This window comes from Dromaius novaehollandiae, chromosome 18, assembly GCF_036370855.1.
Source record: "Dromaius novaehollandiae isolate bDroNov1 chromosome 18, bDroNov1.hap1, whole genome shotgun sequence".
Lineage (NCBI taxonomy): Eukaryota > Metazoa > Chordata > Aves > Casuariiformes > Dromaiidae > Dromaius > Dromaius novaehollandiae.
The window spans coordinates 4,472,379-4,497,214 of NC_088115.1; the positions used below are offsets into that span (position 1 = coordinate 4,472,379).

The window sequence follows — 24,836 nt, forward strand, 5'->3', positions numbered from 1 at the left end:
ATTCCAGTGGTTTGATCCTGCCTTCCAAACCACAGTGAGCATTACTGCAGAGCTTGTAAAACCTGCTCGAGTGTTTATCACTGCATAGCATCAAGTCTTAAATCCAAAGAAAAAGAGGAAGGAATGACTTAATTCCATTGCTCAAGACTCCATTAATAAGAGCAGAGATATTTCAGCCAGAAGGAATATGGTTGTAAAGTGTTTGATGGACAACATATGTGCAAAGATACCCCCAGAGCCAGTCCCAAAGTATCCACCCTTACTGTGCTATGAGCGACAAACATTTTCAGTGGTATATAAAGAACAATAAACAAACCATATTTGCAATTTTCTGTCCCCCACTGCATACCAAAACAGCTCATGTTATCAATCCAGATATGACAGTATCTGACACTGCCTTTAAATCATCTTATCATTTAAATAAGATGTCTGTAAGCATTAACATTGAGAAATGCAACATTTTGCTACAATTTTAATTTATGACAGAATCCCCAGAGGCCTTCAATGCCAGCAAAGGAAATATTTACTTCACTTGCATCACTTCACAGAATGACTGCATTTGAAATACACTGATCTTTAAACAGTATCTCAAGAGCTCCTGTTTATAATACTAGATACGATACGAAATATTAATTCTCAGGCAAAATACGTATTTCATACTTACGTTTGGAACCCTAAATCCAAGTGTTCTCATAAAATTATCTTTGAAAAATTAGGTCCAATGACCAGGAGTTTTAGTGTGCCTGGACAGAGACATCCAGCCATTTTTAGAAATGACTGCACTCTCACTCTTGAATCAGGCCTCTGAACAGAGTCTTAAATTGGACACCACAAACGAAGAAGCCCCCAAATCCTTGTATGCCTTTGAAAATGTTGATTTAAAAGCTTGACTCAAAAGAGCTTCCTAGTTAAATGCTTGAGTTGGAGCTGAGGGCTTTTTCCTTAATCAGGTCCAGACAAATTAAAATGAACACAGAAGACTGAATTTACACAAGAAGTTATTCATTAAAAGAAGGGACAGAAAGGGGTAGGGAAGAGAAAGAGAGAGAAAGCATGTGAAAGCGAGGGAGAGCGCACAAGTGAGCACACACACATACAAGCAAGAATACTTTAGGAGACACTACGGAAAGGTAGCAGTAACAAACCACAAGTGTTGTAAAAACAATGAAGAAGATTTTCAGAAGTGATGAATACTTTCACTCCAATCTGAGAAAGAGGAACAGCAAATTCTTAGCCCCTCTGAAAAATCAGACCTAGTTATTCAGTGCTAGAAAGGATATCTGAAGGATCTGGTAAATTCATACCAGAGAGTATAAAAATAGTATCTTCTCTAATAGTAGGAATGCCTTAAAACAACCTCAGCTATAAAAGAAAAGAACTGTTAAAACTGGCCTAGAAAGCAGCAGCCCAGCAGCTCCTGTGCCAGCTGTTAGTGAAAGTGTGGGTATCTCCAGCGCAGGATGGCACCATCTGCACTCACACTCACAATGTACTTGTTCCCAGGAGAGATCTTGAGGCGGGTGATGTTGCCACTGTGGCCCACTCCAACATGAGTCACTTCACCCTCATTATAGTCCCACATTTTCACCAGATGGTCATCGCCACCTGCATTGGGCACAAAGGAAGAACAAGACAATTACACATTTCTGCTGTTTTTTTGTTCCTAGATCACAGGCAGAGGGATACTTTGGTGTTCATCCGGTGTAGGAAGGCTGGGATACACTGTTTTGAGCATTATGGCAAAAACTACTTCTTTTCGACTGAATTGGAGAGTAAGTGTCCAGCAGAGTGCTGAAGATCTGCGCCAGCAGATCACAGTAAACTATGGTCAGCAACTGGTACCAAAAATACTAAGGGCCTTCAAAAAGTCCTTAACCAATGTTGGCTTCCCAGGTTAACCTAAAAAAACCTTGGTGCTGATACATAAAGTCTGCAGTTTTAACTATAGCCAATATACACAATACCATGGTTCCTCCATCCTTGTGCTAGGCTCCCAGAAGAGACGTCATGATTGTGAGGAACATGTGAGCCTGAGGCTGGTTAGAGCCTGGAGTCATTCTCATTTGCAAACCAACAAAGACTGTCAGGCTTCTGGAGCAGGACACTTGAACAGATCATTCAAGTGTATTGTGAAGACTACTGAACTAAATGAAGTGCAGGATGAGGTGCAATCCTGTACTCCCTCCGGGACACTTGAACCTTGTGTTCACCTTTAAACTACATCTTGCAAGACTGAACCATAACATCTTCCAAGACTGAATCACAGCCTCCTTCCAAGTATTTTTCTTCAGCAATTCATTTTATTTTCCCCTTTAGCTGAGCTTCCTTTTTGTTCTTTCCTACTGTACTGAGGTCTTTGGTTCATTGCCTTGCTCTTCCTGGTGTTAATAGGGCCTCCTCTTTTCTAGTTTCATCCACTCACTCACCTGTGACAAAGTAAGTCCCATCTGATGTGATGTCCATCCCATTGATGGAACCCGATGCAGAACCTTCCAGTTCCCTGATTGCAGAACCATCAAACACTTCCCAGTATCCAATCTAGAGAACAGACCAAAGAAGAGCTCCCTAATTCTCATGGCCTGGTTTGATCACAGCCTTGCTTGATTCTGACTAGATGTTTGAAATGTCTGTAACAAGATTTTGGGTTTCTGCATTACGGTAAACATAATTCCTGTAGCTTTCCTTACCCTTCTATCTGTTCCACTGGTGATTATCTGGTATTCTTCAGGATGGTAACACACACATTGGAATAATGTGTTGGCTAGAATCATCTGATTTCTTGTAAAACGCCTGCAAAACACCCCGAAACAGAACACAGCAAGAGGGTCAAAAACCTTAAGCTTTCAAAGCTTGAGCAATATCCACTCGTGCTATACATCAGACCTCTCTTTCTACTCGGGTATTATCAGGTACTGATCTGAGTTCAGGGTTTCGTGAAGCACATGAGTGTCATCAGTTCTGTTTCCCATCATGCCTGCTTCATAAGACTTTTGATCTGCTATCATATAACATGAAAATTTTTCATCCAGAATGCTTTCTAGGTGCTACAAACTATGCAAAAATGTCCTTATCGTCACCATAACTCAGAAAGTCTGCAGTAGCTAAATAAGAACCAAAGAGTGCTGGAAAACAGGGCTAGTATGAATCGTAGGAAAACATCTGCTCCACCCCCTTGGCCAAGCAGGATCAGATACAACAAAACAACTCTGGACAAATGTTTGTCTAAACTCTTCTGAAAAGCTTCCTGTGTTGGAGGCTCTACTTTCCCTGGCTTGATTGTTCTTCCCAGTAATGTTCTTTTCCTAATGCTCTTTTCCCCTGCCTCCTTGCCATGTGATGTCCCAAATGGGACACAGTAATCCAGCAGATACATTACAAACACTTGAAGGGTCTTGCAATACTTATCTGTCTCCTTACACAATATCCCAGATAATGCATGTTCCGTCAAGGCTGGCTGTGACACATTCTCGGTCATTCTTCTTAATCTTAATACAAGACACGGCAGATATGTGCTCCTTCAGAACTTCCTCCAGTTTGCGAGTTCTCTCACCAATCTCCCAGACCCTCACCTGCAAAGCAGCAACAAACATCTTTTGTACCACCTGTTTCTGACAGAGCTTAGGTTGATGCCTGAGGCATTCCTGAATTTTGAGTTTTTCCTATAACACATACGACAACCGACTCTCAGTGGACTCTGTCTATTTTTCTGTGGATTATTCATAAAGCTGGCTCATAAAACTGAACTCAGTTCTTGAGAATGTAATCCACTTCGTTCAGGAATTCCTGACCATTAACCCTCGACTTTGCTTTTGGCAAGTCCCAGCTGTACCATGCCTCAGTTTACTCATCTCTCATCAGGAAAAAAAACATCTACTCCATGATATATTTCCAGGGGTGCTTTAAAGATCAAAAAGGAAGGATTGTGACAATTGAATATTAAAAGCTACCTACTATTTGTGCTATGTATAACGCCGGCAGGTAAATATAAAATAGTTCTTTAAATCTTTGATATGAAATATGTGCCTGAAAGCACTTCTTTTCCCAGTGAAGGTAACGGTAGAAATCTTCTTGCTTTGAGGGCTTGATCCTTCAAACCTCTGTTACGGGTAAAATGCATTTACTGCCCAACTAGTGCCAAACTTCGTGATATCAGTTCACTTTTACATTCCATTAAGGTCAAATTCTAGTGAAAATTTAGTAGTTTAGACACTGACATCAAAAGCAGTGAGAGCTGACCTTTCATGTTTTGAAGTCTGAGGTTGAGTCACCTATGGGATCTGGATGCCCAATTCCCACTAGCTAAGTAAAACCAGAACATCCAGATCTCTTAAGCAACCCTGAAAGTCACAGCTTTTAGATGATTGATTTTGATGGACCCATTAGCATTTCAGAACATCTTTTTGTGCTTTGAATGAATACTGCAAGTGCTCCCCTGCAGTTCCTGATTCCACTTAACCAACCTTCTAGCTTTAATTTTGCCTCAGCTGTCTTTTACAATTCAGAGATCAACTAACTAGGGCCTGTGCCATTTTGTATGTGTTCGTATAGAATCTAGGTCTTCTGCCTTCTGCATCCTCCAGTGCTAATCATCAAAGATACTTAAGTGTTCTTTTATTAGTGAAGGGCTGAAGTGTCTCATCATCTCTAATGTCTTTATGCAGTGAGACAGGGCAGTGCTGCTGTTACTATTGTACGGAAGGAGAGCTGAGGCACAGAATAATTCAGAAAGATGATTCCATGATTTATAGATATTTATGGATATTAGCCTGAGATTTGAAAGATCTAAGTTCAATTCCTCACTCCTAAAGACTTCCTCTGCAATCTTCAGCATGGCACACAGAACACTAAGGTCAAGGTACACAAAACAGGGTACAAAACCAGTTAAATCAGGGAGTCAGGCATCCGCTCACACACTTAGAAAGTCTGGTTCTGAGTGCTTGCCAGACTTCGGAGATGAAGCCTGAACCAAAGCAAGAAACTGAACAAGAGCCTTCCAAGCCTAATTATTTATTTTTCTTAATATAAACTAAAAAAGCTGTGTTTAAATTATTTAGACCTCAGAAAAAAAAGAGGAGGGTCACTTTTATAGACTGAAAAGGGCCATGACTAAATGAAGTGTGTGGAGTAGCCAAGCACACAGAGCTTGTTTTCTACTGCTAGGAAAAGAATTCTTGAAGTGCACAGGCATGATGCATATAACATATTTTCTGATTTTTATAGTTATTTGTATTGGAATGTTTTCATAAAGTTATTATTAGAGCCTTTTATTAGCACCACCACCTAAGCCAGCAATTACCATCACAGAAAATTAGGAAGTTACCCATAGACAAAATAGTGATATCAAGTGAACTTTGTGTTTGTGTTGTGTGTATTGATTTTTAAGTTAAAAAAAAAAAAAGAAAGAAAATTAAATGAATTCATACAAGTCAATTTGGACAGGAACAGGACTTCCAAAGAAATGACAGAAAGAAAATCCGTGCTCTAGACACAGGCTTGCAAACAATGCCTAATGCAGATAAGCCAAATATAGGAGAGAGACAAATGAACAAAAAGGATTAAGAGCATGTTCTGCATTAGAAGGATTTTCCAAGACTACCACACCAGAAGAAATCGGGGCATTGTTTTCTATTACACCCTCCGAGGGCAAAAGATTTACATATATCAAAGGCTAATACTCTAGAACTGAGCCCTTTGCTCAAGCAAAATCAGCTAAGAATAGCTCACCTTCTGACTAAGCAGTTACAGACAATTCCCAGGTCCTGTGCTGAGAGCACAAAGCAGCTCCAAGTTTTTAAGCAAAAATTACCTGCCCTTCACCTCCTCCGCTAATGATCCGTCTACAGTTACTTGTAGCAGCAATTGCTGTTACTCCCAGGCTATGGGCATGGTCAATCACATACATCAGTCGTCCAGTTTCTGGCAGGAAGGCACGGATTTTCCCGTCATTCCAAGCTGAGGAAAATAAAGAAGCAGATTATCCAGGTTCTCAGACACTTTCTTCCTACTATTCTCTCTCTTTCCTTTCCAAAGGAACCCTTTTTCCTTTTTTCTTTTTTTCAATTATTATTAAGCTCCTTTACAATGTCTACCCTGTTAGACTACTAGTATATGGAAACCACTGCAGTCTAGAGGCACCTGCAGGACTATATTTCCAAATAAGCTAAAGAAAATTTAATTCCTTTTTGGTTTTGGCTATGGGCAAATAGTTTCAGTAGTAGCGGAGGGACAGCATTGCTGCTCTCAGCAGTTGAACGGCAGTAGTTCCTATGTAACCATTTTGCATATGGCAATGGGTAGCAGATTTATGCAAAAGGCGCTCTGCATACCTCAAAAGTTAATATTTTGCATACAGCATGGTTAATAGTTTAGAAGTGAGTCTTTTGAATAGAGCTGAATTGAGTTCTGAATTGCTGGGACTCATATCCAAAGCAGGCTCCCAAAATCTTGCTTTTTCTGTACACCGTAACTACGGGATTCTGGGGGCTATGGAGCAAAGCTTAATGAACCAGATGTGAACAAACGGGCTTTTGGGTCACAGCAACGAACTGAAACGATTCCCAGTTTAAACCTTCCTTCACTCTACCATACTGATGCTTATTACAGGTTGGCAACATTTAAGGACTGAACTTAACCATGGGACTGGACTGATCATTACCTGAAATGATGCTCCTGCCGTCACTCATAAACTCTATGGCACGGCAGGTCATGTTGGGGATGACGATTCGGAGGAGCTCCCTGTTTTCGGGGGTGTGCCACACCCGAATATCATTTTTGGAGCAGGTAGCAAACAAGTCAGAAGTTCCCCTGGAGAATTCAGAGAGGAAAGCTAATGCATACAGAAGAAGCTTCTTTATCAGATCTTAAATCAACCTTCAAAGTTTAGCTGTTTCTAATGTTCAGCTGTAATCTTCTCAATAGGGATCACCACAGTAAAGACTGAAAGACCTTTCTTGTAGGACCACCTTTCTGGCAAAAAAACTCCCCTCATTTGGTTTCAGTTCAAAGACTCGTTCTAAGGGACAGTTAAATTGAAATTAAATTTAAAATTAAAGAACTCTTTTTGCTTTAGACGAAGTTGTGACAATTATTCCCCACATACGATCTCTAAAAAACTTCAAATGTTGTTTATGGTAGACAAAAGAGTGGAAGTAAGGTTGCTGACTGTTCAGGCTTAATGTTAGGAACTAACAGTACCCTCATATTGTAAGGATGTAATTTTTTTTTTAATCTTGTTTACTGGATCATTCCTATTCAATATTGCTGAAGGAAATGGAGAAGATGCAAAAGTCTGTTCATAACATACTTGGTATATATATTTGAATAAAAAGAAGACCTGCAACTTTTCAAAAGCTAAAGGACTGAATGCTTTGAAATGAGTTTTTTGGGTCTTTTTTTAAAGGCAAGGAGACATGATCTTGCAACATCACCACCGACTTCTGCAGGATGAGATTAATTCTATCTGGCATAAAATGATACATTAATTATGCATGAAGACAACCAAACCATACATCCTAGCGATATGACAGAAAGTGAAATCTAGGAAGCTATCACATTATTTTGTTCAACATCACCATCGACACCTGGAAAGATGAAGCAGGACAGAGAAAACTGACAGAACAAAAGTGTAGCCCTTTCAATCCAAGCTTGTGCGAGTATTTTACAAAGCAGGGTAACATCAGCAGCTTAAGCATTCTGAAATAAGCCAGAACAGGGAAATTAAGTCTGTATTTCCAAATCAGTGATATGCTCTATTCAAGAGCAGATAAGACATAAAAAGTTTAAAACATATGCAAGGATGTAGTCCTCACAATCATCACTAAATCCAGCTCATCCAAATAACTCTGACGCAGATGTGCTAGTCAGGTGTATTAGCATCAGATTACTCCAAAGCTCCAAACGATTTACTCATTAAATTAGGAGGATGTGGATTTTTCAGGCTGGTGACAAGCAGGGAGAAGGGCATCTTGCACTCCTTATTTATACCCAGTACATTTTGCTGTACTTTGATAAGATTTGATACTTTGTGGCTCGTCAAGAAGGGATGCAACCAGAGCATGCAGAAACTCAAAACCTCCTTCTGGATCAAACTGCCGTTCTCTGTTCAGCAAGGGAACAACGGACCCATTGTTTTTATAAAATGTCACAATCTTACTACACATAGCAAGAGGAAAGGTTTGCTGCCTGTTCATGAGATGAACGCAGACAGAAAACATGCCAGTATACCCAGCATCCCGCCCCGCAAGCGAGGAATTTAATATAACATGCCATCTTGTCAAACATGAAATTGCAAGTGAGGCTGAGAGACCCAAAAAACCTCTTTCAATAGCTCTGTTAGGTATCAGCTGAGGTTCAAGGGAGTGAATAGAAAAGCAGACAGCTCTACAAACATAAACTCTAACTGCAACAGGATAGACAGAAGCAGACTTTCAAGATTCATACTAATGGGAGACTAAGTTGCCCAGGTCTCATAGTGTCAACCCTAGGAGAAGGGGGAGGACATTGCCATCACTGCTGTCATTTGAACAAAATAATTATGTCCTTTTTATTTAGAATTCTTTCTGTAGATTGATGTTTTTTCCAATTCTCCAACTGAACTGCTGCCTTCTGCTTTTAAGCAGCTGCTCCCTGACACCCATTTCATCGGCAGATGAAAGCGTTCCCTGGATAAATCACCCAGTAAGGCATGTAACAGGCTTTGGGAACTTGCTGGTTAAAAGGGGTTACGTAGGTATCTTGTCCCTACTTGCAGCTTCCTCTCATTTCTTCCCAGCCAGTTCTACTCACAAAGGAAAAACGATGTCGTGGATGGCTTCATTATGACAGGCGGCAATCAGCTCCTCTTTAAACTCTGTGTAGTTAATTCGATAGATCTGGGACTCATTTGTCCCTGCAAAGAACTGGTGACCCTGACCTCTGTGTGTCAGGGAAGTGACGGTACCTTGAATTTGAATTTTCCTGTGAAGACAAAGCAGAAGTCTGGCCTGATGATGCTGACCTTGATGTACTATTTTCCAGCTTCCCTTTGCCCCTTTAGAGAGAGTCTTGACTTTCCCTTTCTCCCTAACATGCTCCATATGAGGCTGTGATGTCAATATGCAAGAACGTGGTCAGGACCAACATTTCAATCCCCGTCACATTTGCTAATACTTCATATGATCTTTCCTGTCCCGTCTGCTACTCTGCCAAGGCTTGAAAAGGCAGTACTTTGGAGACTTAGTTTTCTGGACCAGGGCCTAAAGTAACAGCACCTCTGTTTATATTCTTGCTTAAGTGCACTTAAATATCACATACCCAAAAATATTTCCAGACAGTTTAGGTCTTTTGGGAATTGTTACAAAATGATATAAAGCTAAGCTTTCAGAACCACACACCTAAGTTGCCTGTTCAAACAATGCAAAATGAGTAACTGCAAGCCCAATTTTCAAATCACATACTGGGAAATGAAGCCTGCAGCTTTCTATTTTGCATGCAAAAAAAGCTTTGCAAGTGCTCCAGCACTTTGAGACATGTACCTATAAAATTAGTGGAAGCCCTCCTTTACATCCCATATCCTCCTACAAACAAACGCTGTTTTTAGATGGCAAACACTACTGTCTTAGCTGGCGTAAATCAGCATACTTTTTCTGTCTTCAACAGACCTTTCCTACTTTACATCAATTTAGGATCTGACTCTGAATGCCTAAAAGGTAACAATGGCCATTTAAAATGAACTATGAGTATGGCAATTTACTTCTATGTAAAAGTATGCAGTAATTTTCAATCTGCTTCAATTTCATTATGCTGGAACCATACTGTTTATTTTAACAACAACTATTTTATCTTCGGGATTGAAAAACTGAAATTTATTTGGATTATGCTTTTATGTGGAAACGATTGGTTCTCATACTATGACCCTTTAGGGGAAGTATCACCTCTACCCTTCTCATTGTCCCATCTACCAACTCACTTCATTACTTTGTAGTTTGAGCCTTTACAGAGAGCTACAATCCCTCCTCCGGTGCCGACTATTAAATCTCCTGTCTTCAGCAAAAGCAAAGCTGTGACTCCCTAGGAGAAAACAGGATTAAAACACAATTGGATGGAGGCATAGTCTCTTTATTGATGCAGCCATGCTGAATAGCACAACACAGTCTTTTTCATGCTCCCTATCGTGATGCTTATGGCACTCAAATATTGCTTTATTAGTATTCTTTGCATAACCGAAGCTAAAAAGTGATTCTCTAGCAGAGAAAAGGGAGAAAAGCATTCTTAATTACAGGTATATATGAACAACTAGCATACGAGTCCTTAAAGAGCAAGTAAATAACATCATCATGAACCCTTCAGAGTGTATGAGCCTATATATCCTTACCTTATTCCAGCAATACACACACACATTTTGTATTAATGACTCCACTTTTCCTTTCACAGCTCCATCTAACAGACATTAAAACAATGAAGGATAAAACTCAGCCAAAGCATCCTTTCCCATAGCTGCTTTTAGAACAGATTCTCTGCGTCTCAGACCCCTTTCAGTGCCTGAGATTCAATCCCATCTTCCTGATATTAGTAATAAAATACATTCGGCAAAGAAAAGCTTTAGAAATCAGTCAGCACATCAACATAGGTTTTGGCTATTTACTAAAATGAGCAGATTAACAGGAGACCAGCTATTACAAAAAGGGGTACTGCTGTTTGGTGCATAAAATACCAGACTACAGTAAAAAAATATATATATATCAGTTCTTAGCCTTGCCACAAAATTTCCTGTACATATTAGGCAACTCAGTATCTCTCCGCTCTAGTTTTGCTACATGTGAAATAATATTAACCTCCTATATAAGACAGCAGATTAATTCTTGAAAATCTCTGAGAAACTCCAGAACAGGTTGCAAGAGGGATGAAACTAGCACTATGGGGCCAAATCTCAATATTCCTACCCAGAAGAAAACCCTCATTAGCTTTGGGGAGCATATGCATGAGTGAAATAGAAAAAAAGTGAAAGACAGAAAACAAAGAAACTTTTTGCCATCAAAACTAAGTTCTGTCACCTTGCAAAAGTGTGGTCCAAAGAGGCACCTTCCACTCTCACCAAGAGACCAGAAAATCATCACCGTCAGTTACTCCCGATCAGACAGGCCAGCTGGTAACACCTCCAGGCACCATATAACTTGTAGAGGAGTCTGCTTAGTATGACATTTTAAGTTGCAATATAGACTCCAAACAACATTTGCCATGATCTAAGTTTATAAGCAGTATTGCCAACTGTTGTGATAGTACCAGTTACACAGTATTAAGATTTTTCCTTTAAGCCTGAGCTCTTAGAAACCGATGTTTTCACATAATGGCTGTGTTTGGTGTTTTTGTTTTGTTTTTTTTCCTGGAAAAAAGAATCTAGCATTTAGTGTTGTGAAAGCATGAAAAAGTGAATTCTCAAAGAATGATAGCCAAAAGGCACACTATGCGAATTTTACATTTATTATTTAGGAAGAAATCGCTTGGCTTGTGATTTTTGAACAAATATAGGCAGCAGCATTCTGTTTTTCAAAATTTCCTGTGAGATGTTGCTGGCATTTTATGAGTCCCCTGTTATCACAGGCCCATTAATTTTCTTTTGATCTACTATTTTGCATTTTTCTGCAAAAGACTTTCATCTCAAATGCCCTTCAGGTGTAGTAGTGTTATGGCAGGTGGCGGCATTAGAAATCAAACCTATGACTATGTAGTTTACATGATTACAGCTCTCTGCTACTTGCGAATAAATTACAGTTCCTACAGTGCTGTCAACACTGCTTAGATTTTTTTCTAAGTATTCTCTTTAATTCTCCTACTTTGGGAGGAAAGTAGGTATCATTAACAGTGAAAAAAAAAGCCTTAAAGTGGTCAGCACTCATATTGCTACGTTCTCAAAATTGTCAGAGTTTGAATCACCATGAGTAAACAGATAGCTTTATAAGTTTCACTCGTTATCTGTGAAGTCGAACAGTTCATATTAATGATGCAATGAATACTCTATTTTATATGCTGCCAGTCTTTTTGTAGATGAAATACAGAGTCTAATGTAGGGGGTTAAAAATATCATCATTCATTATTTACTTCTCACAAGAAGAAACCACTGCTTTGAAGTATGACTACTATAGATAAAAATACCAGAGCAAACCCAGCCTGCCCATTCCCCGTCCTGCAGGGATACTTGCTGTATCTCATTCTGATCTCTTGCACAGTTCTTTAACACTCTACTACCTCTTCCACTGCACCTTGTTTAAATATTTTTTTACAATGCAAACACTCCAACTATTACTGAAAATGCATTTGATATCATGCATCCTACTTTGCATCTGAACAGCTGTCTTATAGCTCCTCAAGCCTGTGATGGCAATAAAAATTAATTTTACTGTTTATTCCAGTATTTACAGACATTACAGAAATTCACTTAAGTGTAATTCCATTCAGCTGGAAAACAAGTTGTTTCGTAATACTAGTGCACTATTCCATCTACTCCTACTACTCCTCTTCAAAACAGAAACCAATTAACAAACTCTTCAGATCATGCCTACATAATAAACAAACTTTCTCATACATCTGAAAACAAAAGTTCCTTTAAGGTTCATCAAAACTATTTTCAATAAACAACATCTCTTCACCTTAGCTGTATCTCAACTCTTTCTTTAAAGGTACGTTCATCATGGGGTCATCATGGATTCTGGAGAGTTTCATGGTGTGCCACCTGCTCACGCTTCCCCAGTGGTCCTTGGCGAACAAGGTTTTCAGGGATTCAGGATAATGTTAGTAAGTGAATATGCATCTTTTTGGATAGAATTGCAATGAAGTAATGATGAGAAAATAGTTTCACAGGGAGAGAGGCAGGGACAGTCCCAACACTGGAAGACGTGTGGCCACTCTCCAAGGCCAGGAAGCAGCAGAAATGCACGGTTAGGAAAGTCAACACGTATCCCAAAAGATACACTTTGGACAGTCATGTCCAGTTTGAAAGAACACAGCTCCCTTCTGAAACAAGCAATATGACAGCTTTGCTTCATACTTCTAGAGCTAAATTTTTGGTACCAAGCACCAATCATGTACCTACTACATTTTCAAGAGAGATATAAAACGTGTAGTGAAATAAATACAGCTCTACAGGAAAAAAAAAATCAACACACTTCTCTCAGGGTTACCAATATTATGTACTAAATTTTGTAGAAAAAAAGATGCATATACTTTTGCTCTGATAAATGCTCTACTTTCTATTTGATAAAATAGCTGTGAAGTACCTATTCTGGTATCCCAAGCTATGCTAGAATTGAAAATTTGTGACATACAACATTAGATCCTACTTGTGCCCGGTGAGGACTTGCTGACATGTTTTTTGACAATGTATTTTTGTGTCTGGAGGTTTGCAATGGGGGAAGGGCAGTCACAGTAAGAAGCTAGGAAGGGAGAACTGGAAAATACGAAACAGGACCCGAGAGTAGGTGGAGATAAAAAAAAGTACTAGTAAATGCTCAGCTGCAACAAATATGCTTTTGCACTGGGGCTCTGATGTGTTCCCCCTTTCAGGCATACGGAAATTACACTGGTAAGAGTCGGGGAAGAGAGTAGGAAGGAAATGACCAAGGAGAGAAGAGGTGATGTGACTGAGTACCTGTGCGATTGAGAAGCACTACAAAGTGTGGGCAAGGCTGTCTTTGAACAGAAACCTCTTGGCATGCACAGCCAATCTGAGCAATGGAGTAGAGCTATCTGTTATTTCCACGCAGTGGGATAGGGTCCTGGGTGCACACCGAGGGGGAAAAAAAATGCACCACCACTGCCAAACGTGTCTTTCTTCCTCCTCCTGGAATTACCAGTGTATCTTAAGTAGATACTTAAGTAGTAAAAGGAAATGTAAGTTGGAAAAACCCTACCAGCTAAAGTCTCACGCACAAGGCTCGGAGTCAGCTGTGATGTCCACTTCTGGGCCTTCTCTTCTCCCTAGCACCTTGTCAGCTCCTTGCAAAGTGAAAGGTCCTGTTTTTCATCAGCTCTTTGTTATCAGAAGCAATATCAGGTGAAGCTAGTGATGTTCCAGCGGTCTCTGCCACAAATTGTGCTTCCTATGATACTGTCTTATGAGAAAACTGCTTATAGAATGGACAAGACTGTGATCTGGCTTTGAGCATCCGCTTTCTTTTAAGAGGCCCTAAGATCTCTTTCAACCCCAAATTGCACAGCACCATGCTAATGACCCTATCTGATCACTTCTTTAGCAATGATCTCAAAACAGAGAGAAGTGAAGTTTCATTTCAAAAGCATCCAGCACCTTTCCCTCGACCCAGGAGGCAAGGGAGTTCAGGACCTTGAATGGCTTCAGTCAGGCACATGCAATGCCAGCTACAGAATGACTCGAAGCATGCCAGCATTTAAAAGAGGAGCTGATAATCACCAAGACTTCAGCATAAGGGACAGCAGAGATCAGCCAGGACATAGGTGCTGTGTGGATGCAAAGCACTGCAGAATAATAGCTAGAAGGCTGCCAAAATGGCACATAGTACAAGTATGCCCACAAGAGCTCTAATGCACATTATATATTCAGCAAAATTATTACTGCTTCAAACAGAAAAACAAAATGCAAACGTTCTTGTCACTTAGCATGTACACAGAATTAAATTACTTATATTCCCACAATGCAAGTGGGATGAATGAGCATAATAACTCCTCCTACCTTCTGGAGTAGATAAATATTGAAATATATTTAAAGAACTCAGTGGCTTTTCACATCCAAGTTATCCCAGGGATGTGGGCATGCATTCGTAATGCAAGAAACATTACATTTTGAATGGGAAAATATGTGGTTTGTATGCACATGTGCTGGTACACGCAAAGTTCAGGAGGTTTGGAAAAACAAGTCCAAATTAGCTTTTTCTTTGGAGTTTGCTGCTGAATTTTTCTGACGGTTCTTGTTAGTCTTGGGTTTGCTCTCTAATAAGAAGATCTACTTCTTTCTAAGACAGCTTCCCCATGACATCCCTAACGACACATTCAGAACTTCCATCTGCATTGCTTCCCTTGCTGCTTGCTGATTTGCAGGGTTTCTAATAGACCAGCAAAATATGTTCAACCTTATGCAAGAAAGTTTTACAGGGAAGTGTTTGAATTCCTTAGGTATCACCCCCTCCACTGGGTATAACTGAGAAACTACATGAAGTCTTTTATAGCAACAAATAAAGAGAAACCAAGAGCAAATGTACTAGCCAGTGTTGATTGTTTATCATTACAACTCCCTGCACGCAGAATTCTTGGCAATGAAAGGCCAAAATCACCTTATTCAGAAGATATTCCTGTCTGGGGATCCTCATACTAAGACCCGTGAGTCCCAATTATAGTCAAAAGAGCTATGTTAAAAGAACTTTATTGAGGTTACGGAGTCAAGCACTCAAAAGTTAAAAAGCAATAGAATGAATGCATCCTGTGCAGCCTTGTTTTGCCCATTGTGTATATATATTATAACAAAGTCTTTAATTATATGCTCTGTACTATTTTTTCAGTAAGACCTCTGCCTTATCAGTGAAGAAGCTACACCTACTAGAGAGATCAGTCAGGAGAGGTAGAACGTAATAGGCCGTGCCGAGAGGACACAAATAATCCATAATGCATGAAGAGACAAAAGAAAAGAACAGATCATCTCTTGGCCAAGAAATCTTCATGTTGTCCAGAAGAACTGAATTTGAGATGCTGCCTCTGCCAAAATTCTTGTGATGCTGAGCAAGTCATTTAAATAAACTTTTCCAAGTGGTATCTAGTGTGTTCCTCATTTCTCAAGTGCCAACACTGAGACTCTGGGAACTGATTTTCAGAAGTATGGAGCATTGAAATCTGTGAATAAGGTCAACGGGAGTCATGTGTAAACACATAAAAAAGCTACATTAGTACTGTGGGAAAAAAAGACTGGGGACCAACCTCTCAAAATGCAAGCCAAAAATTAATGATAAGCAATCTTTGTGCTTTAACTTCTGTGTGCTTTAGCACAACTGCCACAGAAATCCCACCAAAGCATTCGTAACTATTCAAACCTAGTTTTGATGACAGCACTCAGTAAGGCAAGCCTGGAACATATATCATCCTTTTGTTTAAATGAAATATTGGGCACCTGCTTGTTAATAGTCACGAATGACACAAGTCTTCTGAGAGAACCAGTATCACAGAATTACCGAACAGCTGAGTTTGGAGGGGACCTTTGGAGATCATCTAGTCCAACTCCCCTGCTCAAAGCAAGGTCAGCTAGAAAACTGAAAACTAGAACTAAAAGAAATAACCTACAGAAAAAGAAATTCCTCCTTACAGGACTGCACAGATCTCGCACAAGTCACTGACAGAACTGGAACATTCAGCTCTACCACATAGATCTCCGTATCTGAAATGAACGGGGGTAACTGAAACCAGACTGTATCATCAGGCTGTTTGATCCCCTCAACAAAGATGAGACACACTTTATTTGTAGATTTTCACTATTTTGCTGATACAAAGAAGGGTGCTGCCTCTCTCAGTTGCGCTGGCAACAGTTTATGAGGCCCTGCTGTAAGATCAGTGAAATGATCTGGGAAAAAAAATTATGCTGTTCTCAGGGTTATCTTTCAGCTGAATCCATTCTTGATCCACTATAACCCTACAGGCAATTCAACTGGCACAGCTGAGGGGACAATAAACTGCAGCAATAATGTAGCATGAAATTATGGTCTCAGGCATCTTTGGTTTCATTGCAGAAACCACATAAACAGGGCACAGCCTGTTCTGTTTCCCTGACCTTTCATCCCTTCAGCTTGGCTTTATTCTGGTCCTTGCTCTCCTTCTTATCCTTATCACGGTCCCATTCTGATTTTCTCAACAACTCGCAGTATTTTCTCCTTGTTCTTCAATCCAAACAGTCCCTATGTCATGCTAATCGACACTGATGCCCACTTCCACTCTTCCTCCCTGAGCTTCCAGATCAATCTAAATGTTTTTCCACCATCTCTTTATTCCTTCCCTAGGTCTCTTTAAAGGCAATCCATACCTTCCCTCCTACCTCTCAATCACAGTTTCCCTGTCCCTTAACTTCTAAGCCCCAGTTTGGCCAAGCTCCTTGTTCCAATGCATTTTTTTTCCTACTTCTAGCCCTCCTTTTGCCCCCTCTGTTCTGGGGACGTTTCTCCTCACCACACTGTCATGAGGTCAGTAAGCAAATTACTGGATGCAGAGGCAAGAGAGGCTTCCTTCTCCCCATCCTAGTGCCCAGCTGGCCTGCTTGGCAGCCACAAAGCTGGTGGGAGCAGCAGCCACAGAAAAAGCTCTCTGAGAGCTTACAACCCTGGCTGGACCGAGCTCAGTGGCTGTGTGCAAAAGATATTTGCTAACCATCTAGTTAGCATCATGGACGTGAGGATGGATGATGCTCGGTGAAGAATCTTCAGAGGGTCATGCCTTGAGATGTTCACTGAGCATGTGCAAACTGCAATTTTGCATCAGCTTACTACCTGTCAAATACAGGCAAACTTTCAGCAAAAAAACAGCAAAAGACACATCCCTTTTAGAAAGGCCATTTCATTGCCAAATTTCATATCTCTGTTTCAAAGAATTTCCTAAAGAAAACCTCCTGAATGGAAGGGGAGGAAGGGTTGGGAAACAAACACATAGAAACCTAGTCCTTTTTCCAAGCAATTGTAGTGTTTTGAAGTTTTTCCAAAATGCTCTTCCTGTAGCAGACACCTGGCCCGGAAAATTCCAGATGAAACAATTCAACAGATCTGTAAGATCTGAATATAGGACCCTATACCCGTAACTATGGGAAAATCTCACTACTAAGTACTTCTACCAGTCTTCCTAGGAATATCCTTTGTCTAGCTCTAGCCAGACACTGTATCTCCCTGGCATCAGGAAAAAGTAGAGAAGGTGCAAGGCCTTCTCATTTTATCATTTACTGCTAGAGAGTAAGTCAGTAGAAATATTTATTTTACTTCTTCCTTGTGGTCACTGCAGTCACTTCATTTACTGAACTGGTTAGTGTTGAAGAAGACTTGCATCTGCACCTCTGGAAGCCTTTGGGTGCAAAATTGTGACTCATTAGGAGCGCACTGATTACCTTCTCAAACAATCCTGCCTATTCCATTCTGGTTTGGTCACAGGAGAGGTGTGATGCATAATTTTTGAGGGCAGAGTTATTTTCTTCCCCATCACAAAGGCAGAACAGGAGAGAAGAGGGAAAAGAAGCTTCTCGCCTGTCTTACAACACATTGCTGTTGCTAACAGCGTGTTACAAGAAGCACACTGAATATCCAGTTCCACCAAAAGCTATTTGATTGGATTCAGATGGTCAAATATTGACTGTCCGATATTCAATCTATTCAGCAGCTGCTACATTTAATCTTGGTTTCTTACTTCTTAAGTTCAATGGAGAAAATGGTAACAGCAATGCTGAGAGAAAGCACCAGTGAATTAAACATGCAGGACTGATCCATTCAGAGCAAAGAAAACTGCAAAATAAGACTCTCTTGAGGCTATTCACGTGCACAGGCAAAAAATACCAGGAGCTACTGCATTTTTATGATTGTTTTCCACCTTTTTATTGCTCTTATCAAATTTAATATACGAGAAAATTTCTGGCATGGCACAGGAGATTCAGGTGAAACCCAAATTCTGACCCAGATGAAACTGAACAAAGCCAAGCTAATAGTCTCAAACTTTGGGATCAAAATTAAGACATTCACAAAGAACTAATAGCACAGAGCATGGGTCCATTTTTGAATCAACTTTGTAATGGTTCAGTTTCACTTACTAATAAAGAGGAAGAGAAGGGGAAAATTCATGTCAGAGTTGCTACTCACCATGCTAAACTTCTCCTTCTGAGGCCCATAGTCACTCATCAGCTTGTTCTTTGTATTCAGTTTCAGGACATCACCACTTGATGTGCCAACATAGAAATAACTATCATCATCTGCCATCTATAGGAAAGTGTAAATAAGGAGATCATGGTCCAGCTACCCATATGCTTGTTCCAAGCATAGTGTTGTGCTGTGTAAGTATTTTTGCATATTTCTTGAGCGTTTTTGACCGTCTTTGAGCGTATTGCCATGATTTCATTTGAGGGCATGTAGGCAATGTTTTCATCCCATCACGCGAAAAAAAGATCCATAACTCTAATCAATGTAAGGCATTTTTCTAACTAAATCCAGATAATATCTTGAAGCCAAAGTTGAATTCAGTGGGTGCTAGAGCCTCTCAGACTAAAATCCAAGTTGCTTCTCTTCAGAAGCATTCAAAATACTCTTTTATCAAGGGGAAGAAGTTATGGGGGCAGTCTGCCATGAGTCAAGATTTAGTAGCTTCACTGTCATTGTGTAGTTATAACTGCTATCTCTAACATTACTGTAATAGCTCGTGGTTTTTCTGTAGTCCCTTGAGAGTTAGTTTAGCCACATAATTTTGGCTGAAACTTACCTTAACGCATGTGATCACTCTTTTCAGTTGCCCTGTTTGGCATTCAGTTGGTCGGATTTTTCTGTTTTTTAGATCCAGTTCCCATACTCGAATGGTCCCACTGTAAGGAAGAATATACGACAATCAAATCCATATATGCAGAAATATCCAAGTTCTTTTACTGTTACAAGAATTAAAAAGCTTTCACTAGGTCATGTTATTCTGAAATTTTAATAAGGAGGAAAAAGAGCAATATGGCATACGACAGGAAGGAGGCATATGGAGGAAAAAGAACAATATCAGAGGCGCCAACAGTAAATCCATCTTTTCTGCTGTTTTTATGGTAACTTTTACCAGATAAATCAAAAATCTTAAAGATTCAGCAGAAATACACACTAGGACTATGGAGGAGTATGTAACAACCTTGACACTTCATTTCCCAAAGAGATATGAACTGTGGGAAACTTATTTCTTAGAATAGGAAATGAACAGTACAGGACACTTTCAAGTATTTTCTAGCACAGTTTAATTGACAACACAGGAAGCAATACAAAAACTTCACGCACAACCCCCCTTACATTTTACAGAGTGTTAAAATTGCAAAGACCAGCATTTATAAATGCAACTCCTGCCAAGAGCATCCAAAGTTGCTCCCTGATTCAAAGGGGTTGCAGGTCCTCAGCACCTTTAAATGTCAGGCTAGATATATGAGGGCTGTATCAAATCCATGCAAAAATGTGACTCTTTGTATCAACTTTCCTTACAAGCCAGTAACCAACTGTACATCACATCTGGTGCGGCTAGGAGACAATCCAACAACCTGCAAGATACCATTGTTTCTACATTAATAAGCCATTGTTCAGGCCCTTCATTGACTGCTTTTCTTGTGTAACATTGGGAACTAAATATTTTAAACGATGCATGGGGAATGCTGAGTACAAACTCCTGCTATCAGTAATAGAAGTGACACATGCTGGTCCATGTGCTGCTTTGAAGAACAAGCAGAAATGCCTTAAAGGGACAAGTTGATGGATATTCATGGGTCCATTCAGAGCAAAAAGAAAAATACTTGAACACTCTGTTGGTTAACTTTTGTAGTACTTAAGTAAAGAGTCTTTGAAAAAGGAAATAAGTCTATGGGTTTTCTTCCTCATAAGAGTTCTTGTCATGTAAACGAAACCTTACTTTCCAGCAGTAACAAACATCTCATCTCTGCATCTGGAGAAGGCCAGCACCGTAGCATTCCCCGCGCTCCGAGCTGAAGCAGGGCTGCCGCACACGGCCTCTCTCTTAGGAATGCTCCACACAACTACGCTGCAGAAGAAAGAGGAGTTTTAAGTAGTTTCAGTTTTCTAACATGACTTATAAACTTATGACAAAAACAAGAACAAGCCTTTTTTCCTGCAGTCTGCTGTTAGAAGAATACAATAAAAGTCACTTTGTAGATATTTTATCTAAGAAAAGCCCTAACATAAATACTGGGAATTGCAGTTTACACCCCTTGTTCCTAAAGTGGGTATGTGTATTTGTCTTAAGGCTTCTGTTGACCAAGACTGAAGTCATATCTTAGGCCACCGGTAGACACCGATTTAAAGTAATTTTTTTATTCCACTCTTACTTGATTGTCAAACTAAGCTTTTAGTGGAATTTACACTTTTTCAGGACAATAAAGTAAGCCAGTTAACAGTCCGGTCTACATATCATTTCTGGTTGACAATGCCAAGTTAAGACTTAGCTGTTCCCCCTCTGCTTCCCATCAGCCTTCCAACCCACCTTCTTGTCAGAAAGAATGGGAAACGGGATTATTTCAGGAGACGTGTTCAGAATGGGAAAGAATAAAATTGCCAGAAGAGGGAAAAGGAAGTACTCCTTAAGCAGTATTCTTAGATGCTCTACAAAGTGGAAACTGGAAATTGTTACCTGCCATCATCCTGGCCTCCCAGTGACACGAGATAAAGGTCATTCGGAGAAAACGCTAATCCTTCAATTCTACCCTTATGAAGTGACAGCCGAGCAAGTAGCTCCTCCTTCTTAAAGTCCCACAAAATGATGTCTGCCTAAGGCGCAAAGCAGAAGAGGTCAAAGCCCAAGCATTAGATATAACATGCTGAAGTTCTCTGGCATGAAAAGAACTAGTTACAAGGAGCCCAGCTTAAGGTTAGCTTCTCTCCAGCCCAGTGCTCTACCGATATGAATACACTTCAGATTAGGTGCTGCAAGAAGCATTATTCCAATTTACCAGTTTAGTAGCTCTGCTTCATTTCAGAATCAAAAATTTACACTGATATATTGATGTATGGAACAGTACTTGACTTAGATTTTAAAATACTGGATAATGTTAAAGCTCGATTCCTTTCAAGTATCTCAGGGTCTTTTCAAATAGGCAACAAATAAACCATAGGGAACTTCAGAGGTCTCAAAATGCAAGTACCTGTCAAGGACTTCTGAAAATCCTAAGCAGCTCTGGAACTCAGGTCCCATTTCAAATATGACGGCATTTATTAATTAATGTCAAATGAGATTTAGGCTGCCATCTGCTCATGACACTTTTGATAAAAAGGACTGGAACTAAGAAATGCCTTAACCTAGTTACCCTGATCCTGGGGGGAATGCTTAATACCACATAAAAATATAAAGGCACATCCAACAATAGAGTAGCCACAGTTTCCCATCCCCTGCAGTGCCCTCCCAATGTAGGCATCTGTTTTCCAACGAAAGATTTATTCTTTAAACAAAAGGTGTTCCCACTGCTGGCAGGCCAACTCCAATTTCCGTGGGCAATTATACAGCTAAAAATAAAGCATTATCCACCTTGAACCCCATGAAGGTGACTTGCCCAGAGGCAACAAGCATTCCGCTCTTCGACACGACCACGCAGGAGACATTGTTGGTGTGGCCATGCAAGAAAGTCTGCTTGCCATTGGCCATGTCTTGAATAACTACGGTACATCCCAGAGGATAAAGAACATGCTCCTTATCGGGGTGACAAATCAGACCAGAGAGTATATGACCTACAAAAGAAAGGAAGCAAGAGAACTGCTGATCATTAAACCATCCTGGAGATGTCAGGCAATGTCTCCCAGCCCTGAAGAAGACAGTCCCAAGAAGAGCATTCACTTCTCCTTCTTTGGGCCATAGTACCTGCCCCCCCTCAACACCTCCATGCAGGTCCCTGTTCATCATACTTCCTCAGAGAAACCCTCTTATTTCTCAGGGCTTATCTCACAAGCAGGGCAAAAGTTAGAGGTTTCTACTTCCCACTCAAAGCCACTCGGCAGAATAATCCAATATGAAATTCAAGGGTCACCTTCACTGTTTGGTTTACAAATTTAGAACATGAGCTGTGCTTCTTGCAGATAACGGGAGATTTAACCAGCCCAAAGGTCTGAGCACTTCATCACATAAGGTTCGCTGAGAGCACCTACTGATTTATGAAGGCCACATCACGAGGTCACATTGCCATGACCTGCATCAGAAAAGCTGCAAAGCTGCAAATTTCCCAAGGAAAGGTACAGTTTGTAAAGCCCTGGCACCTGGCCCCTATCGCAGAATTACAGGATTGTTTATGACACTGTTTTGTGCAACCTAATGTAGTTTTATTTTGAAATGAAACTCTTCTCACTCTAGTCAGGTGGGTAATTAGAAGAAAAAAAAAATCCTGCCACTCAGTCAAACTTTTCCTGTTCTTATCTTCTCTCTCCAAATTTCTACATCTTTGGAGTCGGTGACAGGGGAGTGCATGGGACATTGTAAGCACCAGGTCCTCAAAGGCAGGTCTCTGCTCCCCCAAACCTGCCCCCATGTCATCCCACACCCCCAAATCTGCCCCACATGGTGTCCCACATCCCCCAAAACCTGCCCCCCATGGTGTCACCCACCCCCAAACCTGCCCCACACGGTGTCCCACATCTCCCAAACCTGCCCCCCATGGTGTCACCCACTCCCAAACCTGTCCCCCCAGGTCATCCCACACCCCCAAACCTGCCCCCCCCAGGTCATCCCACACCCCAAACCTGCCCCCCATGGTGTCCCACCCCCCAAACCTGCCCCTCCAGGTCATCCCACACCCTCAAATCCACCCCATGGTGTCACTCCACCCCCCCAAACCTGCCCCCATGTCATCCCCCACCCCCAATATCTGCCCCCCACTGTGTCCCACACCCCAAACCTGCCCCTCCAGGTCATCCCATACCCCCAAACCTGCCCCTCATGGTGTCACCCCACCCCCAAACCTGCCCCTCATGGTGTCTCACGCCCACCAAACCTGCTCCCCCAGGTCATCCCACGCCCCCAAATCTGACCCTCATGGTGTCCCCCACCCCCCAAACCTGCCCCCCACTGTGTCCCACCCCCAAACCTGCCCCTCATGGTGTCCCCCACACCCAAACCTGCCCCCCAGGTCATCCCACCCCCCAGCCCTGCCCCCCGGGTCCCACCCCAGTCCCGCCCCCCGGTACCGTTGAAGCCGATGGCCGCCTGCAGCTCCAGCTCGCCCCCCGCCCCTCCAGCAGGCGCCGCCATCGCGCCGCGCCGCGCTGTGTACGCGGGCGCCATGGAAACGGCGCCTGCGCCCGCGGCCCCCGCGAGGGGCGGGGCCAGGGGGAGGGGCGGGGCCGGGTGGGAGCGGGGGGCGGGGCCGGGGCCGGGGCGGGAGGCGGGGGCGGGAGGGGCCGGGCCCGGAGGGGCGGGAGGCGGCGGGGGCGCAGGCGGAGGGTTTGGCCCCGCCGGGCAGGGGCAGTCCCGCACGAACTGCCATTAACCGGCCCGGGATCGCCCCCTTCTCCCCTCGTTTTACGCCACCGGGCCGCCGGCCTCCCGCTCCGCCAAAAGCCGCACCGCTGCCCGCTACCTCGCTCGGCCGCCTCGGCGTCCCGCCGCCACCGCCGCCGTCCGAGGCGCGGAGGGGCTTCTCGCGCGGAGCAGGCCCTCGGCATCGCCGGGCCCCTCGGCGAGCGCGGCGCGTCTCTCGTGAGGCGGGTTAGCTGTCTGCCGGCCCGTTTCACCGGTCGCCGTCGGAGAGCAGCCAAGTTTGGTCTCCGCTGACCTCGGTGCCGTCAAGTGGCGGCGTGACAGAGATGGAAGATCTCTTTATATGCCATTACAAGTCCCCCGAGCCTTCCAGCCCCTCTGCTTTCTCCGCTTGTGTGTTTTGCTGCTGCTGCTTGCTTTTTTTTTTATTCTCTGAGAGTTTTGAACTTTATGTGGTAATGGAATAAAGTGTAGAGAAGAAAGTACTGTCGCATCCCTTTTAAAAATGGCAGAGACGCTCATTGGATTACAGGCACCGAATGTAATAAGCACACTGACATTCATCGTGATTTACAGCTCAGATCAGGAGGTAGCTGAGGTATACAGCACGTACAGCATCAAAGGCACTCGCAGGCTCTGCCACCGCATCAAAGATGTCCACAACCTGCACAATACAATCC

The 24,836-nt window shown here is 42.0% G+C and overlaps 1 protein-coding gene across 1 annotated transcript; it reads right to left on the minus strand.

Moving 5' to 3' along the window:
• Nucleotides 1-505: 505 nt before the first annotated feature.
• CFAP52 (cilia and flagella associated protein 52) lies at nucleotides 506-23,967 on the minus strand. The gene is made up of 14 exons (XM_064522475.1): nucleotides 23,865-23,967; nucleotides 22,219-22,418; nucleotides 21,328-21,464; nucleotides 20,593-20,721; nucleotides 19,429-19,528; nucleotides 18,816-18,932; nucleotides 9,947-10,047; nucleotides 8,785-8,955; nucleotides 6,656-6,804; nucleotides 5,807-5,952; nucleotides 3,418-3,569; nucleotides 2,688-2,790; nucleotides 2,427-2,538; nucleotides 506-1,605 (listed from the first exon to the last, which is right to left on the minus strand). The coding sequence occupies exons 1-14, from the start codon at nucleotides 23,959-23,961 to the stop codon at nucleotides 1,430-1,432; spliced, it is 1,890 nt and encodes a 629-aa protein (XP_064378545.1). The 5' UTR covers nucleotides 23,962-23,967; the 3' UTR covers nucleotides 506-1,429.
• Nucleotides 23,968-24,836: the final 869 nt, after the last annotated feature.

What these genes read in the sequence shown, in the direction of transcription:
- CFAP52 (XM_064522475.1), bottom strand. Translation starts at nt 23,961, where the DNA reads ATGGCGCCCGCGTACACAGCGCGGCGCGGCGCGATGGCGGCGCCTGCT. An exon ending in CACGACATCGTTTTTCCTTT is followed by an intron (nt 6,805 to 8,784) that starts GTGAGTAGAACT and finishes TGAATTCTCCAG; the next exon opens with GGGAACTTCTGACTTGTTTG. An exon ending in CCAGTGGAACAGATAGAAGG is followed by an intron (nt 2,539 to 2,687) that starts GTAAGGAAAGCT and finishes TCTGTTCTCTAG; the next exon opens with ATTGGATACTGGGAAGTGTT.